Source organism: Sinocyclocheilus rhinocerous, unplaced genomic scaffold (genome assembly GCF_001515625.1).
Source record: "Sinocyclocheilus rhinocerous isolate Xijiao unplaced genomic scaffold, SAMN03320098_v1.1 scaffold1049, whole genome shotgun sequence".
NCBI classification, from domain to species: Eukaryota; Metazoa; Chordata; class Actinopteri; order Cypriniformes; family Cyprinidae; genus Sinocyclocheilus; species Sinocyclocheilus rhinocerous.
This window is the reverse complement of record NW_015652136.1, coordinates 67,412-78,475: the sequence shown is the minus strand read 5'-3', so window position 1 is coordinate 78,475 and position 11,064 is coordinate 67,412. Positions and strand designations below refer to the sequence as shown.

The following is an 11,064-nucleotide window of genomic DNA, read 5'->3' as shown; positions in this document are numbered from 1 at the left end:
TTCTAATGCAGCGTCTATGGGAGGGACGGTAAATTTGACATCGTTCTCTCTTCTGACAGTTATCAGTCTCTCTCAATTTTCTTCCTTTTATTGAAATTCATGAAAACACTATCGTGGAGTTTTTCTTTTGCTATTTGAGCAAATGGGAATACAGAAAATATATTTGTGGTACTCTTCCATTCACTGCTATTCAAGTTAACCCAACTATGATGACTTCCGCTGCTGAGAAACCCGGAAATGTGAAAAAGGTCCATTCAAAGAATATCTGACTGTAACTGACAACTTGATTTTACAAACCTGAATAACCATCTCATTATTATAAAGGTAACTTAAAGGCCATTAAAAAAAAACTCACTTGAAAAGAATGTTTAAAAGTTTACAAATTGCACAACTGCAATTGCAGACTATTATTATATTCAGGAAATAATACAAAAGTTTCATCACTCAAATCAATGCAATTAAGTTTACAGAGTAATTTTTCAGTGCACTGAATTGAGTAATGTTTTTAAAATACTTATGAATAAAAATCTCATGTTTAAAAAAATCTCATGAAGTGAGAGCATAATGAAGAGCACATTTAGAAAGCACATGATCTACCACATCACACTCACCTGGATACAGTATGAAGCACAGCTAAATTTTAGTTCTGAAAGCAGTGCCTGCAGTGCTGCTTGATGAATTGCATTAAAAAAAGTGCATTTTAAACCGCATCTGCACACCATTTCACATTACAATAGTAATTACAATAGAAATATATTAATTGATAATCTTTTATCATTGGAATTTCTGTAGTTTTATTGTAATTTTGTAGCTACTGTAATCTTATTAATATTTCTATTAAATAATATTCACATTGATTAAAAGAGGACTGAAGAGAGATTAGAGTCTATTTTAAGTGCACCAGGTCAATGTGAACGCAAAGAAACTTCTTTTTGTTTGTTTTTAGCTCACTTGGTCACTGAAAGATGTCAGAGTTTGTTATTTTTAAGGGTTGCTGCACAATTTTTAACATCAAATGTAATTCTTAAGACCTGAACAAATTCTACAGAAGAAACTAAATCCCACGAGTCTGAACAACATAAAGGTGAGTTGTTGTTTTTTTACATTTACAATTTTTATTATTGGGTCAACTATTCCTCTACAACTTTAAGATTTAGACATTTTAAGGATTTTGATGTGCTATTTGTTTTTTTGCCTTGATATCTAAGCAGAAGCAATAGAAGATGTTAAATGTTCATCATATTGCAGTTGCAATATATGACAAAAATATACACCTCAATGACTGTTTGTGTGACTATTTTAAGCAGTTACCCTGGTGAAAAACAAACCTTGCCAATGTTGGTATTGTCCAGGGCTGCATCAATCTCATCCAGCACAAAGAAGGGAGCAGGCTTATAGCTGTAGAGGTGAAGATATTTTGTCAGGTACTGCCTGATGAAGGATGTGAGTTCACGTGAGGGTAAATATGTGCTGTACATACCTGTGAATGGCAAACAGTAAGGCTAGAGCTGCCACAGTCTTTTCTCCTCCAGACAAGTTGTCCATGGGCCTGAAACGTTTGCCTGGGGCTACACAGTTATAGTTGATACCATCCAGATATGGCTCCTCTGGGTTCTCAGGGCCCAGAAACGCCTGGCAAAACACACACACACACACACACACACACACACACATGTGAACACCACTAGTGGAAAGAAATACTTGTCTTCGTATCTAAGAGATGATTAGGTTTGCAATGACTAACTCATAATGAAAATAACTGAAAATGACTTCAGTTAGCAATTAGTCTGATCTTTGCATTGTGTACTTTTGCACTATGTAAGCATAACCTCACAGGGTTTCCGCGGGGTCTTAAAGTCTTAAATTTAGTTGTATCAAATTTAAGGCCATAAAAAGTCTTAAATTGTACAAGAAAGTCTTAAATATGATTTCAGCAGGTCTTAAATTTGGGGACGGAAAGACCAGAATTGCGATATGGCTTAATGTGACGATTAAACTTCAAAAGGCTGTGATTTCATTAAATAAACACGAGCGCTGCGCGTTTCAGAGTCCGGTGCTGTGCTGCTTTGTGTTCTGCTGTTACCGGGGAAACAGTTCTATTTCTGCCATTCCAAAAGTGCAAAAGTGTTTGGCAGAGAATGAATGTGCATTTTCAATCAGCCTGTTTTATTGGAGTAGGGTATTCCTACAATACTGGAGGCTGCAGTTTCAGGACCGCATTTCTAGGACCCTATAAGTTTTTTGTTTTTTTAATTTAAATTAATTTTTTTGTATGTATATATTAGCAGCTCATACTATTTTATAGCACTTGTATATATATATATATATATAGGCTGTATGTATATATATATGTGAATATATATATATATATATTAAACGAGGTTTGACCAGTGTGGCGCTATAGCGCAAGACTGTAATTCAGCCCTCCCGCATGCAATCCAATAGAAGACACACTTATGAGAGGTGAAAACGAAGCCGTAGAATGCGGGAAAGTTTTACAAAGCTACAAACAAAAAATCGGTCATGTGTAAAGGTCCCAATATACTCACGGCAACGTTTTTTGCTTTTTCGTTCTCTGGTTAGGGGTAAAATAAGTTTTCACATTTATGTGTATAATACTTTATGCAATAGATTGATTTAAAGCAAGCAGCTTTACAGTATTAAACAGTGTCACTTTCAGTTAGAATTACAACTTAATTTTCTGCTATAAAGCAGCTCTAAATGTATATGAATATGTATATCTAATATTTTAACAAATTGCAAAAGCTGAATAATCGATCAAAGCCTACTGATTAATCAGTGAAATAATCAACAATTAGTTGATTAATTGTTCTAATATTCATTAGATGAAACAATTGTCAAAATAATTGTTGCAGTACTTACATGTTTAAATGTATAATTGTTGTAATTAAAAACAACCTTAAAAGAACACTCTCATTTTCATATTTCTACCTTTTTTTATTATTATTAATTTTGCTCCCAAATCAATTATGTTTGATTGCATAAAAAGACACACAAGTAACTCCATAGATTGCTGTGTCAAGAGTGCTTGTGCTGTTTATATAATAAGACTCATATAATAAACAGAGGTGAAATTCAAAGAAGAGTTAATTGGTTTGTGTGTGCAAGAGCATTGGTTTAAGGTTGTGTAGTGGTTAAAGTGCATATTGCAGGTTAGAGACAACAGTGAGTCAATGTATAGAAAAATAATGTAGGAACTAGATTTAAAATCTTTCAAATCTACTTATAAATACGCTACTTGAGGCTTCTGGAGTTGTTTTGAGAGAAAATTTTACTTCTGCAGCTGAAAAATGCCAAAACCGGAAGTGACGTAATGGGAGGGAGTGCGGTCAATTTAAACAATAAAAAAAACAATGGACCACAATGACAGTACCAACACTGAGGAAATTGCAAATAGGGGTGCTCTGATCAGAATTTTTGAGGCCGATCACCAATCGCTGATCACAGAAAGCAGTATCTGCCCATACCGATCACCGATCTTTTTAAAGCCTTCTTTTAAACAATGCACTGTTACTTTAATTCAGCGCTTGCAGCGCAGCAAACATAGACTCAGTGCGGAAACGATCTCTGCACTGCTACTGGAGCGCACTGCCGAACAGCAACCGTGTGCAGGGTGAACGCTTTATTAATCCGTTAACATGAGCACGGAAAAAATATGCACCGCATATGCACTGCAAACAGAGTAATGTGAACCTGGCATTATGTGTGTTATGAGTGTGCATGAGCTCAGTCTCCAGGAGAGCACGCGAGCGCTGAATCACGCTGTTTGTGAAATTACGTCTCACACAAGGTTTTCAAATTACTTTATAAGTTATTTGATGAAGAAATATGAAGGTGAGTACCTCACCTTCAGCATTATAATAATTTCACCCGCGCCGGACAGAGACGGTGATGCTGCATGTTGTGCCAAACCTCTCACGGCAGCATCATCAGCTTGAGATCATTTTTTGAGATCTGCCTTTTTAGAGACCGTGATTATTAACGTGATTATCGGCCGATAGTGATCGGTAGCCGATCAATCGGAGCACCCCTAGTTGTAAATGTTTATTCATACTCCTATAACGGACCACAGCCATACAATTATAAACCTGCTATGCGGCCAAGAGAGCAGGGACAGGCCAGGATTATTTTAATAATAATTGATGTTTATCCGTGCCATTGATCCTGGTGACCACAAAGTCGACTACGAATACCTTTGCTAAGAGGTCTTTGTGTTCGCGCAGAGAGAATCGCCAGAGTCGTCAACACAGAGAGAACAAACTAACTCCACACAGATGTTTTTAATTCACAATAAGCTACAGAATACATAGAAAACTGAATCTATAGGACTAATAGAGAATCGCGCTTTGGTTCCTATTTTAGAATGACTTTTTAAAGTAATTGTAGCCTAGTTACAGCGAAAAATTAATTTAGGTTGTATTATATATGTAGTTCCTACATTATTTTTCTATACATTGACTCACTGGGTCTCTAACCTGCAATATGCACTTTAAAGGGATCCTATTATGCTCTTTTAGAAAGTCTTGATTTTGAAATCGCATTTGGTCTCGTACTGTATCGCGTACCTTGTCAGTGTTGTGCGCTTTGCTTGGCCATTTGTTGTGATAAACAGGAAAGTGTGTTCAAGTGCCAGCAAAACAGTGTAAAGAAATACTCTTTGTGAGAAGCAGTCAATCAGCAGAAGTTAAAAGCAGCTCGTAAGTGTATTTATTTCTTGTCTCAGTGTTTAGCGCAGTTGTCGTTGCTAGGAAACGCTTGTTTTGTTTACTGTGTGGAGACATGCTGAAATCGCGTTTGGTCTCGTACTGTATCGCGTACCTTGTCAGTGTTGTGCGCTTTGCTTGGCCATTTGTTGTGATAAACAGGAAAGTGTGTCCAGCTGAATTCAATTTGAGTTTTGTTAGACGAATATAAAAAGCTTAGTATACCGCGGCAGCGTTAATCACATTTAGCCACTATTACCCACCCTCTTAAAATCTAGCTGGGCCAGTGTGTGCTGTGATCGGTTAGCTGGGCCAGTGTGTTAGCTGGGCCAGTGTGTACTGTGATCGGTTAGCTGGGCCAGTGTGTGCTGTGATTGGTTTGCTGGGCCAGTGTAACCAGCCGGTTAACTGGCCCATCCAAACTGGATGATTGTAACCACTCTAAGTTCGTCTGTCTTGGGAAAGCTAGCGTGTCTCCGACATAGTGATAACACTCGTTGCCTTCTCTAGTGCAGCTCAACCAGGTCTCATCCCATTCATCGGTATTTGTGATATCACAAATCCCGGAAAATGTGTGTTGTAGTCCAAACGAGTCGTTCGTTGTAGTTTTTCAAAAGTGATTTCTGTTAAATAAAATATCTCCTTTTGAAGGGGACTTTGAGCTTTGTAACTTTGCAGATCTTTTTTATGCTCAAACAGCAACATTACAGACTAACTAAAGTTGAAAAAGTGAAAAAGCATAATAGGACCCCTTTAAGTACTTGTGGAAGAGGTGTTTCCTTAGCTGCCTTTTTAAAGATGTGATTATTTGTTGATGTGTCATTGTTTAAATACCTGGGCACTGCTGTTGCGGGACAGAGCTTTATATATCTCATCAATGTTAGTGGCCACAGACTCAAAGCAGGCGTTGAAACGGTCAAATCTCTCCTTCTTTATCTGTTCAAACGCCTGCTTGGCTTTCTTCGCCCTCTTCCTGGCAGCTTCGAACTCTATGATGTTCAAACATACAAAAAAGACAGTAAATGAACGTTAGGAATGCTGCAAACACAGACAAGCTGAGTGAGACAGAGTGACATGTCCCATTCTACAAGGTTAAACTTTTTAAAGGGATACTCAATAATGAAAACTGTCCCATCATTTACTCACCTTCACGCCATTCCAAACCCGTTCTAAATCAGGTTTCATTCAAAATATCTTAATTTGTTTTGAAGTTAAACGGAAATCTTTGGAATGACATGGGGGTAAGTAAAGGACAGAATTTTTATTATTTTGTGAACTAACCCTTTAGTGCATCAAGTACACACATACTGAAGGGGAGATTTTAAATATAAAATATTTTTTAAAAATCTTTTCATAAGAATTTATGTTGTGGGAGGGGAGACAATATCACATCATAGGCTGGTAATCGTGGGCAAAAGCATGTGACATGTTGACGGTGGTTGTAGTGTGGCTCAGTTGAACACTAGATATGCTACTATTGTCCTGCTTCTGCTCTGTAAATGTGCAGCTTAGGCACTGCCAGTTTCACTCAATCATCATAGCATGCTGCTAAATTTAATTAAGACTCTTAAAACAATTTTTGGGGTGAGATTTATTTTCTAAAAAAAAATATATGATCGACTTTTATTCTCATGCAAGTCATTTTTTTCACATAGGCTAGGAATGACTGACCGTCACTGGTCTCCTGAAATTTGTCTCTAACACTCTCTAGTTTCTCCATGGCTTTCATGTTGGGAGCACTGATCCTCTGCAGGATGCTCTGCTGCTCATTGAGTCTCTGAATCAATGTGTTCATCTCTGCCTTGATCTCCTCCTCTGACAGTGAGTCCTGCAAAGCATCAGTCACATCATATTCTCAACACACTATAACACTTATCATAGTGTAAACAGTAGTGTAATGATAGTGTAAACATGCAAGCACTGATGTACTTTTAGATCCTCTGACAAGCTGCTGTAGTCAATCTCGATAAGAGCTTCCTTGGCTAGGACGGTGCTAGATGTCTTCTGACTGCTGCTGAGGCTCTCCTCAGCCTGAGAACTGCCCTACAACACAAACACAAGCAAGATGTTAGGTGGGCTTATGTAATACACTAATAAAAAGCTTTAACACACCTACTTGTCTATAACAGGATTATTTTCCACTTTGTAGAATGACCATAAAACTTTATATAAAAAATAGTTTTATTCCATGAAAACTATAGAATGTGTTATTACAATAATATTGTATAATAATTATGAAGTAAAATTTATATTAAAAAAAAATCAAATCTTTTATATTTTAGATTATTTGCCTGGGTTATATTTTTAACAAGTAATGAAGGGGGCGCACGTGCACAGATCATGGAGTAGTTGCCTTTTTCTGAGCTCCTCTCCATTGACATATTTTGAATATTTTTGTAATTTAAGTACCGTCAATCCACTAAACAGGCGATAATGATGTTACTTTGTCTTTGTCAGTTGTTTTGAGTACCTAGTGAAATTTAAGTGTGTGGAGTGTGATTTTCTTTATTTCGCTAACTCATCGTGTCTGAAAAATGGAGTCCAAGAAATCTTCAAAAACAGTTGCAACTAAAGAGGATGCCGACCCAGGCGATTCCATCTCAAGGAAATGTGAATGCGATACTTGCCGCAATCGGTGCCCAAAGGGATTATATGAAAAAACTGATAGAGGACAAGATGACAGCATTAAGTGCTCGCTTGGATGCGTTAGACGCCACGCTGGTTAACTTGCAGTCAGAACAGGCCTGAGTTAAACAAAAAATGGTGGAAATAGAAGGGGCCCTGAACGGTACGGATTTACGCCTCGGAGAGTTTGAAAAGGTGTACGAAGGTTTGCGTGTGGAAAATATATCTCTCTGGACTAAACTGAATGACTTGGAAGGACACTCTCGAAGGCTGAATCTAAAATTTGTGGGAATAAGCGAAGGAGAGGAGCGGGGGCATCCCATCCCTCTGTGTTCATTTCGGATTTGATTCCCGAACTTTTCGACCGAGACTACTTCCCCAAACCTGAGAAAATTGATCGAGCTCATCTGGCACTGTTATCAAAGCCGTCTAAAGCCAGAGACCTCGCACCATCATCGCACTGAACCACAATGATTGGGATAAAGACTTAATCCTCCGTCTGAGCCGGAAAAAGTTTCCTCTGGAATATAAAGGAAAGCGGATTCATATCTTCCCTGATTATACACCGGAGGTGACAGCACGGTGACGTGCCTTTAGCTCAGTCACAAAAGCTCTGCGGGAGGCTTGGCTGAAATGGTCCTGTGTTTTCCAGCAAAATGTATGCTGCACCATAACGGTCACAAGCTCTGGTTTGAATCTCTGGAAGAGGCCAAGAAGTTTGTAGATAACTTGTCGAATGACTCAGCGTAGCTTCTGTGTATGACTTTACTCAGCTTGGCCTGAGTTTGGACCTCGACTGATAGAAGTGGACTATTTTTTTAAACATTCTGCTAACTCTCATTGTAGTAAGTGATTCAGGTTACTGATATTTGCGCGGAGGAGAACAGAGTTTTTTTTTTTTTTACTCCTTGTGTGTTTTTCGCCATTTCTGCTCTTTTGTTGGACTAAGGTAAGCCAAGTTAATCTTTGCACCATGGGGAAAACTTGCTACTTCGGTTCTTGGGGCAGCTGTGGGGCGTACTTTATGTTTCTTGTTGCACAAGATAATGTGTATTCTTGCTTCGACTATTATTGATTCTGTGTTTGCTGTTTTTAACTATGTTGTATGAGTAGTACCTTTACTAAGAGTAATAACAATGCTGTAGTAAATATTACGTTTGTCAGCTGGAATGTAAGAGGAATAGGGCACCCAAGGAGAAAGGTGTTTGCACATTCAAGTCATTGTCAGCTGACATTATTTTTCTCCAGGAAACCCATATTAGACCCAGTGAACAGATGCAGCTTAGGGCAAATTGCAGGGTTTGTACACATTTTTACCAATACATTTCCATAACTTTTCCATGACTTTTGAAACAATATTCATGACCTAATGTTCCATTATTTTACAAGAATACATGTAAAATAAGAATAAAAATCTGTTCAAATGTATCATAGCATATGTTAACTAAAATTAATTACTATTAATGCTACTTACTTGCTTTGTATTTGTTAAAATAAGTGCAAGCTGCGACCGTGCCAGACGTTACTTCACGCAGAGAACATATCACATCACTAAATATTATAATTTATTTAACCAATATTATCAACTAAACTCAGGACCTGAATTTCATTTAGGGAACCGTTTAGGTCTAACAGTAGTATTCAGGTACAGAAATATACAGAAATTGAATAAACTGTAAATTAAAAACAGATTAATCTTTAAAATTAAAGTTGCAAATGTTTAGTCAAGAGCAGTGATTGACCTTTTTTTTTTTTTTTTATTAACATACTGACAGACTGCACAGCTTTATTAGGCTGCTGTCCCTTTAAGACCGACTGAATGGATCCAATATACTGATACATTTAGTCATTTAGCAGACACTTTTATCCAAAGCGACTAACAAATGAGAACAATAAATACAATAATGATACACAACGGTTTTCTTTCTCAACAACTGCTTGCATCATGCCTGTCAACATTTGGGTACCAAGATCTGGGCGATGAGAGGATGAAAGAGAGAAGACGCGGTACCGCTGAATCACTCGTGCTGTTTTCATGTGACTGATTCGATCTGATCCTCTGTGTGGATTTATTAACTCATCTAACCTACATGCTCTATTAAATAAATGTTGGGGGGAATTTCACACATTATAAACGCGAAACCTGCGGGAATAAGTAAAACTATGCGATGCGCGATCTGATTAAAAATATATTCTATTGCACAGAGATTTGTGAAATAAATTTCCATTACTTTTCCAGAACTTTCTGGGTTTATTAATTTTTCCAAAACTTTTCCAGGCCTGGAAATTGCCGTTTTAAAATTCCATGACCTTTCCAGGTTCTTCATTACCGTACGGACCCTGAAATTTGATTTCACAAGTCTATCAAGCCACTTTTTCCTCTAAAAGAGGTGTGGCTATACTTTTTAGGAAATCAATTCCTTTTCGAATGCACTCAGTAGTGACCCTGCAGGAAGCTATATTATCATATCCGGAATTATTAATAATTTCCCGAACACATGTGTTAATTTGTATGGGCCAAATATAGATGATTCTGTTTTTTTTTTTAAGGAAATTATTTGGGCTTATTCCCAATTCTAACTCGGCCATTTTGATAATTGCTGGAGACTTTAATTGCTATTTGGATCCTCATCTCGATCGTCTCTCTTCACAAGTTCTTCCTACTATTTAGTCTGTAGATGTTTTAAATTATTTGATAAAATTAGGGGTGCTCCGATCAGGGTCTTTGAGGCCGATCACAGGAAGCAGTATCTGCCGATACTGATCTTTTAAAGCCTTCTTTTTATCATGTAGAATTATTTATAGTGATACTCCAATCAGGATTTTTAGACATTTACTCAGGGCCTTAATTTCATTAATGAAAATGGGGGGAACTTAGGTGACTCTTGTTGGGGGGATTTTTTAATTTGAGGGGTGGAGGGGGCATTTTTTAGATATTTTTCAAATATATATATTTATCTGACCTAAATGTTTGACCATGCAGTGCATTTTTGTTTTTACAGTTGTGCAATTGTTGCACAATAGCTTACACACAGCACAAGCCTGATTTTGAGAGCTGTATGTGAGGCGGCCTTTTACACCAGGTTCACACATACTCCGTTTGCAGTGCGTATGCAGTCCATGTGTGGTACGTAAGCAGTGCAGAAGCAGCACTGACTGCTTTCACACAGGAATGTGCTTCTAAATCTTTATTACAAGCAATCCTGCGGTTCATAAAGAACTTTTCCTACCTCCACGAGTGCATCTATTATTGCTTATCTAGAAGTGCTCTTTTCCTTTAAACCTAGCTAAAAACTCATACGTGTTGACTGTGAAACACAGAAGACTTTCATTATGTGCATTTATGGTGTAATTACTACATTTTCGTGTCAATCCAAGTTCATATTTACTGCAAACAATGCGCTGTCACTTTAATTCAGCGCGTGCAGCAGACTCTGTGCGGAAACTATCTCTGCACTGCTGCAGACGCACCGATACCGTGCAGTGAACGCTTTATAAAACAGGTTTATATCTGAGTGCGCGCGTCCGGTTTTGTGTGAGAGCAAAGGAAATCCACGTGCAAGCGGGGAGATTTGCGCTCGCGCATTATATTAATCTACCTTCGCGCTACAACAATGCACTCTCGACATTTGTCATTAAAATAACGCCATATTTAATCCGTTAACATGAGCGCGGAAAAAAATACGTACTGCAAACGGAGTATGTGTGAACCTGG

General features: G+C 37.8%; 1 protein-coding gene across 1 annotated transcript in view; it reads right to left on the bottom strand.

Annotated features, from left to right (window-relative positions):
- The window catches only part of smc1al (structural maintenance of chromosomes 1A, like), a 62,394-nt gene that overhangs the window by 5,912 nt on the left and 45,418 nt on the right, over positions 1-11,064 (bottom strand). The window contains exons 20-24 of the mRNA XM_016519108.1: positions 6,654-6,767; positions 6,396-6,552; positions 5,559-5,713; positions 1,481-1,632; positions 1,329-1,398 (exon numbers count right to left, since the gene is read on the bottom strand). Of these exons, the coding sequence (XP_016374594.1) occupies positions 1,329-1,398; positions 1,481-1,632; positions 5,559-5,713; positions 6,396-6,552; positions 6,654-6,767 (648 nt within the window). The remainder of the gene's footprint in view (positions 1-1,328; positions 1,399-1,480; positions 1,633-5,558; positions 5,714-6,395; positions 6,553-6,653; positions 6,768-11,064) is intronic.